At 39.0% G+C, this 21126-nt stretch overlaps 2 protein-coding genes across 3 annotated transcripts; both read right to left on the reverse strand.

Moving 5' to 3' along the window:
• Positions 1-3033: 3033 nt before the first annotated feature.
• Positions 3034-14136, reverse strand: LOC114461768 (GTP-binding protein REM 2-like). Of its 2 annotated transcripts, none has more exons than XM_028444117.1 (6): positions 13944-14136; positions 13733-13793; positions 11909-12218; positions 11727-11800; positions 10065-10242; positions 3034-3674 (listed from the first exon to the last, which is right to left on the reverse strand). In XM_028444117.1, exons 1-6 carry the CDS (start codon positions 14126-14128, stop codon positions 3382-3384), a joined length of 1101 nt encoding a protein of 366 aa, XP_028299918.1. In that variant the 5' UTR covers positions 14129-14136; the 3' UTR covers positions 3034-3381. The 2 variants fall into 2 exon arrangements, with proteins under 2 accessions (XP_028299918.1, XP_028299919.1); XM_028444118.1 differs by having other exon boundaries at positions 13733-13804; positions 13944-14077.
• Positions 14137-16024: 1888 nt separating this feature from the next.
• nrl (neural retina leucine zipper) lies at positions 16025-19797 on the reverse strand. The gene is made up of 4 exons (XM_028444009.1): positions 19180-19797; positions 18799-19092; positions 17621-17836; positions 16025-16186 (listed from the first exon to the last, which is right to left on the reverse strand). Exons 1-4 carry the CDS (start codon positions 19795-19797, stop codon positions 16025-16027), a joined length of 1290 nt encoding a protein of 429 aa, XP_028299810.1.
• Positions 19798-21126: the final 1329 nt, after the last annotated feature.

Consider the following 21126-nt stretch of genomic DNA (forward strand, 5'->3'; position numbering starts at 1 on the left):
TGAAATTATTCCCATCCTGGGGTATGTGTACTCTTACAGGTACAGGAGCACATTGCAGAGGGTACTTGGAAACATTGATCAATTAATTACTAAAGTTATCACAATTTTAATAATATTACTCAGTGAAATACTATCTTTTTATGTAACTTAATGAAATGGGATTCATTTATGCTGTAGAGGATATTTAATCACAATTAAGAAAACAATAATTAGCTATGTTTTACAAAGACTAATGAAGTAATCATGTGTAAGTTGCATTGATTAAAACATAATTAAATGCTTAGTATCTTTAGTTTGGGTTTAGCCTTTGGGAAGCATGTTTGAGTGACAGGAAGGAGTTCAAGAGAGCCCACTGATACACAAATTAATTAGCATATAAAATTGTAGAAGGGTGCTTATAATATGAAAAAAGGGTACACTGTGTTGGACAAAATTGCAAAGGAGAATAAAGGGACAATGTATGGTAACTAAAAAGTCCAACAGGTTGAAGATCGCCATTTCAAAAGTTAGCGTTCATTCTTAATGGGTTTCATCACATAGCTCCTTATTAATTTGGTGTCTACCCCCAAAGTTTCCCTTAATATGGCATTTTAAAGTTTTACTCTTTGATCTGAGACCGTACAGTGAAAGGTCACAGGCTGTTTGAGAACACTTCAATAGATGTGTGGTACACACGACTGGTTTGCCATTCATCATTAATCTGTTAATAAATAATGCAGAAAACCCCAAAGATACTCGGGAGAACAAGCAAGCCCACAAGCTTTTGGCCACAAAGCAACGCTGGTAACCCCCTCTACAGATATTTCTAAAAGGGGTAAACACGAAATGTCCACACACTAAATCCAAAAACAGAAGCAATAACAACACAAACTAAAAGTTGATCTGCCTCTAGCCTTTGGAGTCAACCTTTAGCATTTTAACTTTCTTTTATTATTGACTGTTTTGGAAGCAGAATCAGAAAAAGATCACCCACATGTTTGTTTTTTGTAGGTGTTGAAGCTTCACTTTCAAATCCAAGAAATACTGTTATTATATACCTTTCCAGACCAAATTCTCTGTAGTTTTATATAAGCTACTGTCTTTATATGGAGAGTCAATAATGGCTTGGATTTAAATAGTGCTTTTTTCGGGGAGACTCAAAGCGCATTACAGAAACCATTATTCATTCACACCAGTCACTCACACAGTCAATACCGGTGGTGGTAAGCTACAATGTAGCCACAGCTGCCCTATAGACTGACAGAAGCGTGGCTGCCATTTTGCGCCTAAGGCCCCTCTGACCACCACCAACATTCATGCACAATACATACATACAAGGCAATGTGCGTAAAGTGCCTTGCCCAAGGACACAACGACAATGACTTGGATACAGCGGGATTGGAACCCCAACCCTTCGATTACTTGAGTCTTAATTACTTCTGCCAAGGAGGTAATAACATTTTGAAGGAGATGTGGATGAATATACTGATTATGGATCAGTTAAAAAAAAAATCTCTCTCATCATTAGCGACATAAAAAAAAGGCACATCTCAGTTTGTAACTGACTAAACTAAATCAAATGAGACTCAGTTATGTCACGTTGGTTCTTCAATTATCTCAGAGTTTCATCTGAAATGGATTTGGATTTTGCATTTCATCAGATTTTTGAGGAAAAATGCGGGTGCCTATACATTTGAACATACTACATAATTATATGAATGTCTTTAAGTGTGAATGATCACAGTACCAGATACTTGCCAAGGAGGATAGTAAGCGCTTGGTGGAGGTTTGTGCTTTCTGAGTGCTCTAGTTCATTGTATATATATATATATATATATAATGACATTACTCTACATTATTATTTTTTATTGTTTGTGCTTTTTTATAATCATAAAAAGAATAATTTTATTAATTTTTTTTCTCACTTATTTGTGATTTGAAACAGGTCTCACCCCATCTTTGCAGCGCATGGGTGTGCCTACATAATCACTTATAATAAACAACGACATATAAAAGGTTTGCACTGCACAAAACATTTAAAAAGACGTTTTTGTCTACGTATGAATTACAGTACTTTTAAATACCAAGTTTCAAGATACTCCCTAAATAGATAACAGTGAAACAGAGGAGTTGTAAGTCTTCTAATAATTAAAGCTTATTTTCCTTTTGTACTGTATTATCTATCCATTACCATATGGATAGATAAAACTGACACATGTATGCATTGCCCTGAACACTTACTTTACTCCCTACTTGGTTGCAGGAACTAAAATGAGCCACACGAGGGAGCCTGCAGCCCATAATAACAACCAATAGCTAAAGCTTTTAAGCCATTCCAGTGGTGTGCAGCCAAGGGAATGAGTCAGAACATTATGGCACCATTTCATCTTATTTAAAAAAATAAATCAAACAACAAATGGTAGATCTACTGTAATGACCTGTGATGTGCTAAATCTTTGTTCCCGTGTGGGCGTCTGTGGGAGGATAGAAAGTGCTGAGGGTGAGTGGCACAGATGAGTGCATGGAGGCTGTAACTGATCCAAATACTATGTGCAGTCCAACTCAGGTTTTTTTTTTTCTTCTTCTTCAAAATTTCAAGAGAACTTGTCTGAATAAATTCCCATTCGTGTCTTTCCATATAAATGCCAACTTAAATAAAGGAAGGGGCTGAAACAAATGCACTGGGAAAGGATCAACAGGGTCTCAGTGACTCCAGGTTTCCCTGACAACTGTAACACGTAGCAACAGTCACTCCATACAACAATCCATCTTTCCCCTGTCACTCTATTTCTTATTGTCACACTGTGCTCTGTAAATCCTGATTTTATCCCTACTGTATAAATCATGTGGCTCTGCAGCCCTGGGAACAGTTTGGAGCTCCTTATTTAAAATAAATAAGCAGTGTAAATCATTAAAACATTAATTCCACTAATTACCTGGAGGACTGTGTCGTCATGACTTTAAATGGGTTGTTTGTTGGTAATTTGTCTTTAATCCTGAAGAGAAAAAAACATGAATTGATATTATGCAAATGAAGTATGCAGAAGCAGTTTGCATGAATCAAAAAGAATAATTTATTTTGCTGTCAAAGCTAGAATGATGCCATTTAAGTAACGCTACTACAGTTTATTTACAGTTTCTACTGCAGATTCTTCTCTGTACTCTGCTGTATAAAATTTCATCCTATCAGTAAAACTTGATTACTATGTTGTTGTTGTTTTGTTTTGTTTTTCTGACATCCTGTCTGTCTTCCCCTGCTAGGTGTGCAGGTTGATCACTCATAACATCGTCCAATAATTAGTCTGGGGCCTTCACACCTCCCTCACATAGTCACATCCTTCACACTTCCCACAGATTGCAGTTTCCCTCCCACGCTCTCGCCTGTTGTAATTCCTTGTGTGATTACAGTGCCCCCAGGTCATGGCAAGAACGAGACTTCTGCCTGAGGAACTTCCCCATCTCACGCTCCCGTGGATACCGAGGCATCAGGTTGGACAGGAAACGTTTGGCACGAGAAGTGATGCTTTCACGTTCACCTCCTCCGCTCATATCCTCCGCACTGGCCCCTGGGGGCCACGGCGGCTGACCTCTGGCTAATCGTACGGCACACTCCAGAAGCTCCGGTGTGCGGTGGTCCAGAGATGCAGAGATCTCCAAGTACAGACAGTTGAAGAGGGCGGCACTGGACATGGCCTCTATGGAAAAGAGGAAACCAGAGTTACTTACAATATACAAGTCATACGTGGAGTTTGCGGGGGCAGGGGGAACAATGCCCTCCCCTCTGGTGGTCAAAATAATTTTCTTTCTAAAATAGTTTTCTGCTGCTTTAATTCTAACTTATTACTGTTAGTCTCATGTCACAGATGTTACCTCTACCTCAGGTGTGTAGTATAAGTTTTCAGTGAAATGGTCCCAAACCATCGAGACTTTAGGTTGGTTCTTCTTCTGTTGTGCAATTCTTCTTCACAATGTAAACGGTGAAGCGACACTGCTACCAGCAGTTCATGTACAATACTGCAGCAAAAATGAAGCAGAAAGCGGCCGCCGGCCTCATTTTATCATGAATTTACAACACTAAATGATGTGTTGACACAAATTTTTGTAGTGAACATTATCAATTGTGTTACTAATCATTTTCGCATTATTGTATATGTTACACACATTGCCGTTGGCGCGAATCTCGAGACAGTCTATATATTTAATTCTATTTTTAATTTTGCACCCCTGGCAAGAATCTCAAACCAAATCACCTATCATACAAATGTGGCGAAAAGTTGTGGTAAAATAATTCAAAAGGAAAAAAGACAGAAGTCTGTGATCAGCCATTTACTTATAAGTACCATAATACTCTTCAGTCCAATGACACTCAAAATGTGGGAAAGGATGGAGAAGATCATGATAATACTTATACGATGGGCTTGGATTTATAGCATGTCTTCAATGGCACTAAAGTAGTTCAGTGGTTCAGCTACATTCATGCACAGCTGTTCTAGGACTGAAGTACATAATTCCAATTTTGTAGACATCTTTAACATCCTCAACGGAAAGAATAGACAGGCACACAATCCTCCACTCCTTCCAAGAGTTCATCGTGTAGGGCTCTGTCGAAAAAACTTTGTTGATTGTATTGAGAGACAGGGGCCTCATGTAGAAAGACTTGCATATAAAATGGCGTGAAAAAAAGCATACATCTCAATCTAGAGACAAGTGTACGCTCGTAAAAAGTCAGATGTTTAAATCTGTGCGTAGGACTGGATCCACGCACCTATCATTTGAACATCTGAATCAACATGGATGACTGAGCACACATATGTCCCCTCCCTGTCCACGTCCACATTTACATATGTAAATCATATAGGAATTAAGTCAGCACTGAGGATTCCCTTCAGCTGATCAGAAAAAGCTGTGTTCTTACCACCAGTAACACAGAAAATAAGAGATTTTAAAACATTTTAAACCAACAGCAACATGTAAGATGGAGATTATTTAACAGTGAAGATACTAGATTTAATATAAATGTTAATATAGGCACGCTGAATGCTTGGCTGTGGCTGGGTGTGAGACAGTGTGTGTTAAGAAGTGGATAGCGGATTAAGGAAGATGTGGTTGTTTGGTTCTAAAACGATTAATGAAAGTAAAGTCCGCTTACCTATATGTCAATCGCCATTTAAAGAATCAACTATATAGAAACGTACGTACGCCACCTCAGGACTTGACGTGAAAGACCGCACATTTCCACGCTCACTCCACTTTCTGAACATCAGAATTTTGCTGTGGGTTTTGACGTACGCATGTTTTTGGGCGTACGTACCTTTTTGTACATGAGACCCCAGCTGATCAATTCCATAATTTCGGTTTTGGATAGAGATGCAGAGAGAAGCTCCTATTAGATTCTGACAAAAGACAGTACAAAACAAAGGAGCAGCAAGCAGGGCAGATAAAGGCAGGAGGGAGCGAGAGAAAAAAGCGTCCACCTTCGTTGAGAGCAGGAAGTAACATGTGCAATTGATTGATTGTATCTGCTAATCTAAACACTGGATCGCAAACTCACAAGTCTTAAGTTAGTAGCTAGTTACCTAGTTATAATAATAAAAATAATTTGAAGCAGTTCTGGTTTAAAAATAAAAGTTTGAGCAAGAAACTCTAAACATGTTTCGATGGTCTCGTACTGAGGGTGATTCCATGAAGTTTTTTTTAGCCAATCTCATGAAAAATTTGAAAATGATCTTGAACACTAATTCCCATTGAATTACATTAGACAACATTGTGCACCTAATGTTAATGTGAATCAAAAGATGAGAAAGTGTAATGAATCAACATCCTACGTATATTGTTGGCTGTTTCGTTTTAACACAATCGTGTTTTTTTTTAACAATAAATTCAAATCTATACAAGTAGAAAGCATTCAAGCTAAAGTACAGCAAAATATATCGAGCAAAGAAGAAGTAGACACATCATAAAAACCTATTATTCATGTCTCTGAATGGTTACAAAATGATACGTGACCCTCTTTCACGAAGAGCAGGAGCGTTTATTATGACATGATAGCTGGAAAACTGCCGTTTTATTGTCTTTTTCAGACCTAGCATACAATTTGCTCGGTTGTGATCAGCCTGAATGAAAATACTCATGGATATCAGCCCATCTGAATTGGTTTCCAAATGGTTGGAGCCTCCAACGTTCCCATCATACAGCCCACAGACCAGTGGTCGATGACCTTCTCTGCAGTATATGATCAGCATTATCAAGTAGACAAATAAGTGTGATACAAAAAAAGACCACTTTTACAAAAATAAATATAATTTACAAGTGTTTCAGTACTTTAGTATTTTTTTTTAAGGCAGATTATATTCAAAAACAGCATCTGATTAAGAAGCCTCAACTCAAAACTAAATATAGTATAATGAGGCTTCAATAAGCGTTTAAGCGTTTTGCCTGAAGAGTTCTTCATTGTTCAGACCTCCCTGATTGTGAAGTATCATTTCACATTCATACCTTTCACTTATCAGATCGAACAGAACCAAATTTCAAGTTTTCAAACTGGATGCATACAGAGAACACAAAAGTTTACCAGCTTCCTGTGAAACATGTGGTGACACAGTTAGAGTCTTTACATTTCATATTTGCTTCCAATTGCATCGTTTTTGCATTACGCAGCTTCTTCACACCTGGCACAAAATTCCGCTCCAGTTTTACCTTAGAATGACAGCACCAGTAGAAACCAGTCAGTGTTTGATGGATAAACAAAATACTCTACCACAGAGATTTAAAGGAGCCACCGCAGCTCTGTGCAGCGCCTAATATTAACAATACTTAGCCTATAAATTATGCTTTGCTGTGAAATGGAGGCCAGGCATGCATAGGATATATGTCTTAGGAAAAGGATGCCTTTTGAGCCCCAGTTTCCCCATTTGCATCACAACAAGATCATAAATAAACTTGTAATTCAATTCTCCACTCTAACTGACTGCAGTTATTGGCTCAACTAAAGTCTATTTTTCTCCCAGCATTTAAAGCTGGGGTCACACAGGGAAACACGCCCATGTATCACACATGAAGCTACTATTTTATTTCTCTTTAGATGAGGAGCAAACCTTTCTTTAAAGCAAGGCATGTCTGTAAATTAGATTACACTAGATCAAATAATACAAAGGACGCTAAAAAAACAACACAAGTCACACAATGACTGTTCTCCAGCCACCAGCCCAATCACCCACTCGCCCCTTGACAATCAGACAATTAAACAACTCGGAGAGCACAAAATGTGATGAGTCATCATAGAAAGTAGGTTAGGTAAACATGATTGGGTGAAGCAGCAGCTCTGGTAGCCACAGCAGAAACTCCTTAGAAAGCATATAACTTAAAGCTCCACGGGACACAGGGTTTGTATCAGGGTCTTACTAGAGTTTTCATATGAAAGAGCTACATTTCCTACATGGATTACTTCATGTGATATAGGATGTTTGGAGGGTTGGCTTTAAACTAAGACGAGTGACAGATTGACTCCCTGAGAAACACCACCTTCATCTACAACAATTATAGTAGGTGTCAGACGAATATTCTTTTTTTATATCTGTTTATTGGATTGATTTAAAAGGAGTGTCTATACGCAATGTTGTAACTGCAGTGAATACTCCTAACAGCAATTCATTTTTCCACAAACTGAGCATGCACTGCTTCGATTTCTATGCTTCATTAAAAACTATTCACCCCACAGATGTAAATGAGCTTTACGCTAACTCTGGTAAAATGCATCAAATGGAAACATTTATGTTTTTTATTGTATATGGTACCTTTACATATAAACAAATAGAGACATTTTTCAATCTTTTTATATAAGGGATGAAATGCCCATAGCAACAGCAGGGTTGGTCAGCTCGCTTATTCAGCTAACACACACAGCACTGAGGAAACATACCCTATGCAGTGGGTTCCTTCACAATAAAAGCATGTTGGTCAGTATGTCATATACACTAAGGTTTGTGCCTGTAAAAAAGTGCACATACAGTATGTCACTATGTGCGCTGATAGACTTTGTGGGCGATCTTCTAATTCCATGCAACCATACGTCAAGCATCCGACATACCACGCACAATCCATTTAGCGTGTTTGCATCAGAGGAGAATCAAAAGGCAATGAAAAAAATGTTTTATGCTCCGGTTAATATTTTTTGTTCCATAAATAACAAATAATTGAAAAAAACAATACTCTATATCCTAGGTTCTCAAAGTGGGGTACGGGTACCCCAGGGGTACGCAAATTGTCATAGGAAGTACTAGTACTAATGCTAAACTAATGCTAGCTAATACTAATATTAGGCTAATGCTAGCTAATACTAATAGGCTAATGCTAGCTAATACTAATATTAGGCTAATGCTAGCTAATACTAATATTAGGCTAATGCTAGCTAATACTAATATTAGGCTAATGCTAGGTTAATGCTATATTGATGATAATATTAGGCTAATGCTAGGTTAATGCTATATTGATGATAATATTAGGCTAATGCTATATTAATGTTAATGCCAATGTAAATGCAATGCTAATGCTAATAGTAATGCTCGCTAATGCTAACGATAATGTAAGGCTAATGCTAATGCAGTGTTCAATGACACAGGTCAGCACCTGCATCCTCACTTATATTTTCTTCAAGAAAGCCAAATATTCTAGTTATCTATGATCACTCAACAGGATAGGTAAAATTCAGAGACAATTATAACTGTAGGGCTACATTGTACATGACATTACATTATTATGCTTTTTAAGTATGCAGGAGTAGGGGGTACATGGCTTCAGGTTAAATGTCTGAAGGGGTACGTAACGGGACTGTGAAAAGTTTGGGAACCACTGGTCTATATAAAAAGCCACCTAAGGAAAAAACTGTAAATTGTGTGTGAAGTGATTTAAGCAGCCTGTGTGGCATAACATTTTTCTTTTAGTCACACTTGGTGACTTTTGTGGCTGCAGCAACTCATCAAGGAGTGTGACAGACAGGCAGTAAAAACCTTACAGACATATATGTGTAAAAATTGTCCCAAAATTTGCACTGTAATCTTAGTGAATTATTTGCATCAGGTAAGGAAAAAAAATGTGTTCAAGCATGTAAGAGATTTTGCACCCTTTACAGTATTTGAGATCTTAGCAAACTGCCCCTAGCTGTCATTTAATCATTATTTGTTGATGACTTTGAGCTACAGTGCACCAGCAGCATTAAATAAAAACCCAGGTATTACCACTCACTCCTTCCCTCTGTCCACAGCCAACACCATTATACCTAAGCTTCACACTTGTCCCCAGACGGGCTTGATTACACAACACAATAAGCACAATATGCACAACTACAAAGTCACATCGCACTCTCACTTTAAAATAATCAACTCTTCCCCACCCTTTCCATTTCCTACCCTGACTCCCTCTTCCCTGTTCCCTTCCCCTTCACCAATGTGTAACACTGCTCTCTCTTTTCATAGCCTCCCTAAAATAAAGTATTTCTTAACCTTCCTTAGGAAGGGCTGGTGATGGTCACAGTTATGCAATAAAATAAATGCATTTATTTAATTGCAATAACAAAACATGCATTGCTGTCTTTAAAAAGATTGCACTTCTTGTAGTGTTGACCCTCATTCGCATGTGCAGACAAAGGAAAAATAAATGAAATAAAATAAAAATAAAAACACACAGTTTTTATTTTGATTCTTAGTTTTAGGATTTTTTTGAATAATCTAAAAGGTCTGAATTGTGTTATTTTTGGAGATGTAATTATCGTTTTCAGCTTTAAATTGAGCATTTTTATATAAAAATCAAAGACGTTAGGCACATTTGTGGCATATCCTGGCTCTGTGACAGCACTTCTTTACACCACTTGTACGCTTGTGAAAGGTCTTTTGCATTGACTATAATTGTGCCTTCCTACAAACCCACACACTGCAGTCAGGTTTGACATTTATGCGAGTGTTGTCAGAGAAAAGCTGGAAATGTCATCTCCAGCTGTGAATATAAAAAACCTTCACGGTGGAAAGTCCATGAAAATGTGGAGTGGATAAAAATGGATATACAACACGGACACAAATAGAGCTTTGTCTTACCTTGGTAGGTGACCTCACGTGTGCGGACTAGGTCGCTCTTATTGCCAACCAGGATAATGGGAGTTTGGGGCTGGGTCTCCCTGAGGAGGAGTCGGAGTTGGGCAGTACGGTGGAAACTGCGTCTGTCGGTCACTGAAAAGACCAGGACGCAGGCCTCACACTGCAGAGCTGACAAGTCCTGCAGGGAAGACCAAGGCAGACACTAGTTATACATTATGTATCCATTAAATCACAATATTTAATCAATGTTATGTAAAATGATGCATAATAGTTTCCAATGAAGCCTAAACGTTCTATCTGAACATGCCATCAACAGTTCAAATGTATTATAAAATTATAAAATCAAGTAACACATACTGTAATTATCCCCACATCAAGACAAACATATTGTAGCATGGATTATATATTCAGTGTTTTCACCCTAAATCAGAACCATAATGCAGTGTTTTTCATCTGTGGGCGACTCTCTCCTTCTCACACATGGCTGTGAACAGTAACTGGATTAAAGTGGCCCAGATATGGAAAAAAAAGAAAAAGAAACGAAAAGAAAAAAGAAAAAAGGTAAATGGCCTTGATTTATATAGCGCTTTATCCCCACCAAAGTAGTCTCAAAGCGCTTCAGCTCATTCACACTCACATTCACACACCAAAGGGACAGAGCTCCCATGCAAGGTGCTACTCGGCCAAAGGACACTTTGACACATATACAGGTATAGACTGGGATCAAACCTCCTACCTTTTGATCAGATGTAGACAGTTATTATTATTAATAATAATAATAATAATAATAATAATAATAATAATAATAATAAAAAATTTAAATATAATTTGAATCCGTTTTTATTACCTAATTTTTTATTCATTTTATTATTTTTTAACCCATTACTAGACATATCAAGGTTGAAAAACGCTGCAGTCTGTGGTTCAGGTTTGAGCCGTAGTTCATCTGGCCAAAAGTGGGTTGCTGAACTGTTTTCAGTTTGTGTTAGCATGTGTGCAATAAAATTTAGAAAAAAATCTATACTTTCATTTTGAAAGAGATTTATTCATGCAGTAGATCATAATCTTTTTCTACTTTAATATAACAACAGTAAAAGCTACGGTGACAGTATTAGGGTCGTTTGTTGTCTTTAAAATGTTTCTCAGTATTTACTTTCTTATAAAAATTTACTTTTTTATTACCTCTGGCCAAGAGGATATTTGGTGCCTGGTGGAGGTTTGCACTCTCTGAGTGGTCTTGTTTTTGAATTGAAAGTAATGATTATTATTTATTTATGCAGCAGATCATAGTCTGTTTCTGCTTTAATATAACAACAGTAAAAGCTATTCTATACAAAGCGTCTGTGACAGTTTTAGGGTAGCTTGTTATCTTTAAGATGTTTTTCAGTATTCACTTTGTCATAAAATGTACTTTTTATTCTGGCCTAGAGGATATTTTGGTGCTTGGTGGAGGTTTGCACTCTCTGAGTGGTCTTGATTATTATTTATTTTTTGTTTCTCCACCAAAGAAATATTCCAAACTTTGCTGAGTGATCTTATCGTGGTTTGAGCGAATAGCTACTTCAGTGATGAACAGCGAGAGAAAGCACAGAGAAGCTCAGTGGCCTAATGTGGGAGCAGAGAGCAGCTGGAGAGGCAACCTTCAAGTGTTATTTGGCTCACCTGTCTCCAGTTGTCAAAGATAATGACGGTGCTATCCTCATCATCCACAGAGACTGAGCGCACGTAGCCTTCCCCTAATGACAAGAACAGCATTTAGCTCTCACTAGGGAGATGGATGCTTACTTCATTTACACAGCTGTAGAAAGCCAGTGTAGAATGCTCGTGTACTTCATTATACACACCATCAGAATCTATAGACGCGGTCCTGTCCATGTCTCCAGCCAGAGCGATGGCAAGGGAGGACTTTCCAACACCATTCTGCCCCAACAGGGCAATCCTTAATGGGCCATCAGGTCTGCCTTCCACACACACAGTCAGAGTGTCATCGAGGCCAGGGCTAAAGGTGACTGGAGAAGCCGATGGTCCAGCTGCAGCTGAAGTCCAGTCACACTCATCGTGCACGGCTTCTTCTCGCCTGAGCTGGTGCTTAATAGGCAGAGGAGTGCTTCCTCTGCGAACAGTTGGGGTGCTGCACAGAGTCATACTGTCACCCTGAAGGAAACACACATGGATGGTGTCATCGTTACACAACGCTGTCACTCTTTTCACACATAAGGCATTTACTGTGTGGAACAGCAGATGCTCAAAATGTTTATTGCCATCGTATGTGTGATTTTCGATTCAGCTTTTTATTGCACGATCATTAAAAATGCAAGGAAAGACATTTTAAATGGTCCAAATGAGAGCAGGGTGAGGCTAAAAGGTACAAACATCTTCTAAAAGGCTGTTTTGGCTGCCTGATGTCCTGGTAAAGATAACAGAAATTGATCTGAATTCTGATCAACCTGTATTCCATGGCTAGATGAGGATTACAGTTATTTTGAGGGAAAATGTGGAAATGAACTTACCAAATATGTAAACTGATAGAAGTCAATAATATGTATTTTTTTTAATCCTTGTACATCCTGTATGAGAGTGCCCTTAAAACTACAACAAAAAAAAGGCAAACTACTGTGTAACGCTTTGATAGCTAACGGAATTTTAAACTTAGCCTGTCGTAAAAATGTCTAGCTTTGTCAATGAAGAGAATTAAACTGTCTGTTCAACCTAAAATTATCTTTATTTATTCATTTTTGTATAATCCCAATGCTTATATTCTTTCATCACACAGAAAATAACACCCATAAGCAGGAAGTAGCAGCCACCCTATCCTGTGTAAGAGTAATAAAGGGACATTTTTATTTTGTTGATTTCTACAAACCAGAACGTAATTTAAAACAAATAAATAAATAAAACAAGTTAAACCTTAGTAGTAATTAGTGGTAGTAAAAGCAAAAGCAATAAGATACAAAACAAACAAACATTAGAATAATAATAAAAATATTTATATATATTATATAGCATATAAAAAATATAAAAACTTTTTTTTTAATATATATATATATATATGAAGTGAAAAAGTTTTAATATTTTTTATATACTATATTAACTACTTCCGCTTTCCAACAAAGATGGCTGTCCCGTTGCCTGGATACAAAGGACGTGTTTCAACCTGTAGGTGAGTACAATTACACAATTATCGTCAATATCTACAGTTTGAAAAGTATGGAAAACATGGAATAAAAGGTTACCAACTAGTTTTAAAATCTTATTTATCCATTCCAAGTCGCGAAATAAGTTTACACCAGCATTTCCAAAACTAGCTACTCCTGCATGCGTAATTAAATCCCCCCCCTCCCCCTCCCCCAGGCAATTTCGTCATTTCCATTAATACAGTAGCAGTAGGTTCTGTATTTTAAGCAGCACACTGATGTCAGGGATGATTTAAAACTCTATTTATCCAAGGGACCACTTTTAAACTTAGCTATAGTTTCGATTTAACCACCACCTACCCACAACACCCACTACATACAATACTACACAATGCTACAACAACACTCCTACTACTACTACTAGACCCCCGTGGCACACTTTAACAAATGTAGTCTCCCTTCATTTCAATGAACGATTATCATGTTCACAGTGAGGCATGTATTTATTTAGCACAGTTTGATCATTGTAATTACCTTAGCCGCATTGTCCTCGATGTTGAGCCTGTCGTTGGGCACATCTGTCGGCATCTGCAAACTGAAATCAAGCTGAAGAGTCGAAAAGGGTCAAATAAAAAGCAGCAGGGACGCAGGGTTTGCTCTCCGTCTTTGTTGAGCCTTTACTCTATGGAGCCGGTGTAGTGTAGTGTAGTGTAGTGTAGTGTAGGGTGTATATACGGTCCTTTACCTGTCAGGTATCTGTCTGTACAAAGTCAGCACGGTGTGTCCCTCCCTCTTTCTCTCTCTGCTCTGAATCCCTCTCTTTCTGCTGTGTAGTAAGCCTGAGTGAGGGTGATGATGAGGATGATGATGATGTTGATGTTGATGATGATGATGATGATGCTGGGAAAGATGCTCACGAAGCTCTCCCATTGACCTGGCGATGCATAAAGCAGCCACTGGAGGGCAGCGTTACGCCAGTTTCCCCCCCTCTCCTCCAAACCGACCCTTTAGCTTTTGTTGTGTGTTTCTATTCATGTGGAGGATATAATTATCACAATAATGTGTAACTAACCAGGTTGTTCCTGCTATTCAGCACAGGGATAACAGAAAGTCAATCAGACAGTTTTTCTACCTTCTAATGTTGCTAAAGTACCATAAACATGACATTCCTGACCTATTCCATGATGATCTTTTCTATATTTCAACTAAACCTGTAGTTTCTACTGCCAGAATATGAGCATGGCCCTGAGCAGTGGTGTGTCCCTCCCACACAAAGCCACAATAGACCCCGGCAGTGAACAGCCAAAGCGCTATTATAGCCCTAATCCTGCTTCTATTATACAGGCCAGAGAGAGAGAGACACACACACAGAGAGAGAGGAAGGTAGAGCTGAAGATGAGGTCATCCCAAACAGCTCACATCCAGGGTCACTGCATCGCTATAGAGGGACAGGGATAAAGGGAGGGATGGACCAGGACATGGTTCTGCAGGGCAGCTACCAACGGAGAGATGCTGTAGATAAGTGAACCAAGAGGAGACGAGGTGAAACCCCCTATCTGTGCAAAGATGCAGAAAAACACGCTGACACAAGATAGGGTTGATAAAGTTCTTTTGTTTATTTTATCTGCATCTGAAACCACACTACAAATAGAGCGGCAAACCATTGGAGCAACACCAGTCTTTGTTTGATTTCAGCAATTCTAATCGAAACCGGGTAAAAGAGTTGGAAAGTAGAAATACACTCTGTAGTGGAAATGAACACATTTATTTGATCAGAATCTGTACATAAATAAACAATAAATAGTGAATAAATAGGTAAATAAATTAAAGAACAAAGTTTCACCTCTGTTCAAAAAGATCAAATTCACAATTTAATCAACCCTGGCAAAAAAATAAAAAATAAAATAAAATAAAATAAAAAAATGTTTATCTTTCAATTCCAGCCTTATATAACCTTCAGTTTTATGTTGGATCATCAGGTCATTGGACCTGCGTTCACAGTGTCTGATCATTTCATTAACACAAAGCCTTTTTTTTAAATTGCTACAAAAAATAGCTTTTCTTTTCGGAGGATCGGTTATATAAAACACGCCAATCATATCACAGTAGATTTGTTTTTTTTTTGTCCCTCATTTCTCATTCTTACACCCCCTCCCCCCACAAAATCAAAATCCATGTTTGAAAACAATCGGCTATTGTCACCATTTGAGAAAGCAAAAACAACTAAAATATTTGCTAAAAAAAAACAAAAAAAAAAAACATAAGCAGTCCCTGCTGTTCATCGAGCACAATCACTTAAATAATCCCATAAAGGTTTTCTCGTACATTCTTTTATCTAAAGTTATCACGTAGAATAACAAGTCCAGGTGAGCTTAAAAACTTTGGTAGGCAACTGTGAAATAATAGCTGGCAAATACTTTAACTGCATGCCATGGATCGTTTATCCAAGCCCATTCCACTCCACATACAGCACCACTGCACCACTCAGACTTCTGCAGTGTTAGCAGCTTAGTTTGAAAAAAAAAAGTCTACATGGAGGTTCAACCACTCATTTGGAGATTATTGCATAGATAAAAAAAAATAAAAATAAAGAAAAAAACCTCAGGCTAACGTTTTGTTGTTGCAAATTCAAAACATTATTTATGCCTTTCATTGCCAAACAAAAGATCAACCAGTACCCTATTGTGGTTCACAGTGAAGTTATTCTGAGTCCAAACAACTTTTTAAGAATTGGAATCAATCTTCCTTTCCTTGGAGTCTCCCTCACTCACGTGCTCATGCATACACAAATACACTATCTGTTTATTTGTTGTCATTGGTTGGGACTCAGAGGAAGTAGTCCGGAGGCGGGGATGGCGGGTTGCTGTTGCGTGTTGGTGGCGCCTCAGAGCCACCGTTGTGGTTGGAGCTGAGGAGCTTCTCGTAGCGGGCCTTGTAGGCGTCTCTCTCCCTCAGCACGCGACTCAGCTCACACTGTAGCTGCTCTAGCTGAGGACGAGGAAAGAAAAGCAAAAATGGTGAGGATTTTCTTTGACCCTTTATGAAACGGAGCATAGTTTTCCACTCAGACGTAGAAGAAGTAGCATTCAGGAACTTTCTGCAGGGGCCAAAGTTTGCCATTTGTAACACCAGTTAAAACAGTAAAAAAGTGGGGTAACACTTTACTTCAAGTTTTAGACATAAAGGCTGACAATACGCTGTCATAATTATGATATGACACCTGTCATTAGCATAAATGAGGTATCATGAAGGATGTTATTAAGTGTCGTTTGTTACCCTAACCCCAACCCTTCGTTACCTTAACCTTGACCCTTCATTACCTAAACCCTTAACCTACCTTCGCTACCTTAACCCTAACCCTTACCCTTCATTACCTTACCCCTTAACCCTTCATTACCTTAACCCTAACCCTTATCCTTCATTACTTTAACCCTTAACCGTAACCCTTCGTTACCTTAACCCTAACCTTTACCCTTCATTACCTTAACCCTTAACCCTAACTCTTCGTTACCTTAAACCTAACCCTTACTCTTCATTACCTTAACAACTAACCCTATCCCTTTGTTACCTTAACCCTAACCCTTACTCTTCATTATCCTAACCCTTAACCCTCACCCTTCATTACCTTAACCGTTAATCCTAACCTTTCGTCTTAACCCATAATCCTAACCCTTCGTTACCTTAACCGTTAACCCTAACCGTTACCCTTCATTACCTTAACCCTTTACCCTAACCCTTCGTTACCTTAACCCTTAACCCTAACCCTTAACCTTTCGTTACCTTAACCCTTAGCAATAACCCTTTGTTACCTTAACCATTAATTCTAACCCTTAACCAAACCCTTTGTTACCTTAACCCTTAACTTTAACCCTTAACCCTAACCCCTAACCCTTATTTACCTTAACCCTTAACCCTTAACCCTTAACCCTTACCCTTCATTACCTTAACTCTTAACACTAACCCTTTGTTATCTTTACCCTTAACTGTAACACTTTGTTACCTTAACCCTTAATACTAACCCTTAACCTTAACCCCTAACCCTTAATTACCTTAACCCTTAACCCTAACCCCTAAACCCTTACCCTTCATTACCTTAACTCTAACCCCAAACCCTTTGTTACCTTAACCCTTAACCCTAACCTTTTGTTACCTTAACCCTTAACCCTAACCCTAACCTAACTCTTAATCCAACATAACCCCACTAGATCCCTTTGCCTAAGCCAAAAAATGCCAACATAACTCCAAAGGTGTCATAATTAAGCGAATGACACTTAATGACAGCCTTCTTGACACCTTATTCATGCTTATGATGGATAACGACAGTGTAATGTTTGAAACTTCAAGTAAAGTGTTACTAAAAGCCGAAATGCTTTTTTCTGTGTATGAGGCCTAAACTTCCAGGTGTATGCATACTGGCTATACCTGTTGAGTTAGCACATGTTTCTCAGACTCCAAAGCATGGCGGTGCTGCAAGCGCTTGTAACGACAGGACTGGGCATAGCCTCGGTTCTTAAGCGTGCGGCGTTTCTGCTTCAGGCGCACCACCTCATCCTTGCTCACACCTCGCAGGTGTCGGTTCAGCTCCCGCACCGACAGGCTCACCAGCTGCTCATCAGAGAAGCGCTCATTGACTCCACACTGCCGAGCAGAAGGACGAGACGCACAGAGATGAGACACTGCTCCATGTTTTTCCAACACATGGGGAATACATTACAAAAATCTGTTATTGACCTGATGTATGCATGTGGCTGTCTGCTGCACATATGATGTGTTGGTTAAAGTGTGAGTGAGAGAAAGGGAGATGGTTGTGATCAGGTCTGTGCATCAGAGGGGAACATTTCAGCATCACATGTCCATAATCTGTCATGTAATCTGACTAAGTGTTGCTGACAGTTATCAGGATTAAACAAAGCAATAATAGCAGATATGATAATAGGCTCACACTGTACTCCATAGAGAGGGACACATACCGGTATATTTCTGGATCACACAGGAGGACATTGGTTTCAACTTTTACTTTTGCCTTTTCAGAAACATTTAAACAAGAAATGCCAAGACTGCAGCATTATTAATACTTATGTTGACATATTATTGTTCAATATTGTATTGTAAATTAACTCCTCTGGGCATATAAAAGAAGAGTTGCTATATACACAAACTATGACTCTATAGAATCAAGAACTGTTCTATATTATGATAATAATTACAATATATTGTAATGTAAATTAGGTATTTAAGGAGAAAATTTTGCTGGTTCCTGCTTTTCTATATATATATACAGTAGATACATGTTGTAACACTTGTGGTTTTATACATAAAAGCTGACATTATTATTATGTCATGACACCTGTCATTAGCATGAATAAGTTGTCATGAAACATGGGTAAGAAAAGCATTCCCAATATTCCCCGTGTTTTCCTTGAAAGGTAGAAGTTTTAGTTGCTAATTGCAATCTTTTAAGTCCAAATACTAATCCTTGATCTCTCAAGGCACCTTGTACGGTACCAATCCACCTGAATATCACTGCATCCTACTCAATCTTTATCACCTTTGTTGTGCATTTCTGATGATTGACATCAGGTCACATGATCTCAGGAGACATTTACCGGAGTTAATTGAGGGTGATGATGATGGTGATGGCTGCCATGCATTGGATGGTGGGGGTGGAGCTGATGGTGATGATGCTGGTGGTGGTGAAGGCAACCCTGGGGGCTGAGGGGTTGTGGATAGGGAGCCGATCCCGACGTGGGATTTTGGAGGTTTGGAGTTGCAGACGAAAGGAAGACAAGTGGGCGGTGGCACATGTCCACTCCCTTGGTGCATGAGGTGTCACCACCGCTGTCGCTGCCGGAGTCTCCAATGTTGCTGTTGGAACTCTGAGAAAGACCTGGGAACTGAATAGACATGGGACAAGATTTACTTTAATGGATTGAAGAACAACTGGGAGAATATGAACTCAAGTAAAACTACAAAGTTGTTACCTGTGAGCTGACAGCAGCTGCAGCGGAGTTCAGCAGAGCCTCCACAGCATCCTCACAGCCCAGGAAACCATTAACTGGGCCTCGCTCTCTGTCTCCTCGGTCCGGTACGGCCCCTAAAGCTCCCAGCAATGTAGCCGGTCCTGCCACTTCTCCTCCAAACTGCTGCTGCAACGCCGCTAGCCAGATCAGGTCTTCCAGCGAGGCCGGGGTGGGACCCTGAGGGCTGCCGTGGGCCGAGCTGCCCTCATGGTTACCCTGAGAGTTGGAGCTAATGTTGGAGGTGAAGCTGTTGGATATGGAGAGGGGAAATGAGATGGAGGAGGATGATGAAGAGAGGGAAGAGGAACCTGAAGGTGGTGGATGGGCGTCACTGAGCGTCGGTGAAGGCGGCAGCGAGTTGTAAGGACTGGAGTTCAAACTGGAGTCCTGCGGTGGGTGGCTGGTGTATGGAGAACTGGAAGGGTCTTGGTGGACACCAGGTTTTGGGAATTCACACGGAGGAGGAAGCAGAGGAGTGTCAGATTTGACCTCAAACTTGAGGAGGTCAAAGTCATTCAGGTACTCCATAGCCAGAGGACTGGGAGGGAGAGACGGCATGGGGAGGGAGGGGGAAGACATGATGTCTGCTGCTTCAACAGGTGTTTTCTATTCGTCAGGACTGTTGGAGAGTTTGTCCCTCAATCTCAGTGCTGCTCATAGACAGCAGGAGTAGCACATGAAATGCCAGGAAGTCCGTCAGGTCACTTCCTCACTGAGAAGGAGTGGTTGCCACCAGTCTTTAATGTATTCAGACCTAAACAAAAACAACAATGACAAAAAAAAAACAATCAAGCATTTGTAACCAGGCATTTTAAGTTTAAGTTAATATTCATTAAAAAAGTAGATTATCACTGACTATGGAAATGTATCTTCAGACATTAAGAGCACTATTCATCTTAATTTCTGACTGTTTTATTTTCCTACAAGACATGGCGCTACAGTTAAAAGCTCTTTGAATCTTTGAAGTGAGAGATTAGGTCTTTGTCTTATTTTTTATTTTTTATTTTATTTTTACCTTTGTCTGCACATGCTGTCGAAGGTTAACACTTATATCGGTATGTGCTTAAGTGGAAATGTTGCCTTTGTTTTAGTTTTTAAAAATAAACAAAAGGGTAAATTTGTTTTAGTTCTATTTTAGTCATCAATTTTTTTTTCTTCATCATTTCAGGCAACAACAACAAAAAAGTGGTAAAATACATATAAGTAGGAGTCAATTCAATTGATGGAATCCTTTACTGTATATATTTAGCACAAGTCTACTTTTTATTCAGGTGAACAGGTGTTGTTGACAAAAACAGCGTCAACAAAATATTCATTATAATGCATTGGATTTTATATTGTGCTTTTCATAGATACTCAAAGCTCTTTACATTGCATTGCATTATTCTCACAGTGGTGGTAAGCTACTATTGTCGCCACAGCTGCCCGAGGGCAGACATCACATTCATACTAGGCAATGTGGGTGAAGTGTCTTGCCTAAAGACACAATGACAGATACCACTAGAGCGACTGCCACCCTACTGGGGCACCTAGAATTCTTAGTGGTCTCCCATCCAAGTACTAACCAGGCCCAGCCTGCGTAGCTTCTGAGATCTGACAAGATCAGGCAATGACAGGCAGGTATGGCTACAAAAAAAATGAAATTTTTCTTACACCTTGATATTTGTATTTTATCTTGTTTTTTTTCCTCCATTTAACTACTAATTACCTAGAAAAATGCCATTTTTCACATTGTAACTGTTTTTGCTTCCATATTTCCCAAAAGCAAATTAACTGTAAAGTAACAGCATATATATTTGTACCAGTATACTAATACTATTTCATGGGTTAAATGTGAAGCTAGTATTAAGTCCACGAGCATAAATCACCCTGTTTGCTCACTCACATATCTTGACACAGGTTATAATT

Source organism: Gouania willdenowi, chromosome 4 (genome assembly GCF_900634775.1).
Source record: "Gouania willdenowi chromosome 4, fGouWil2.1, whole genome shotgun sequence".
In the NCBI taxonomy this organism is placed as follows: domain Eukaryota; kingdom Metazoa; phylum Chordata; class Actinopteri; order Blenniiformes; family Gobiesocidae; genus Gouania; species Gouania willdenowi.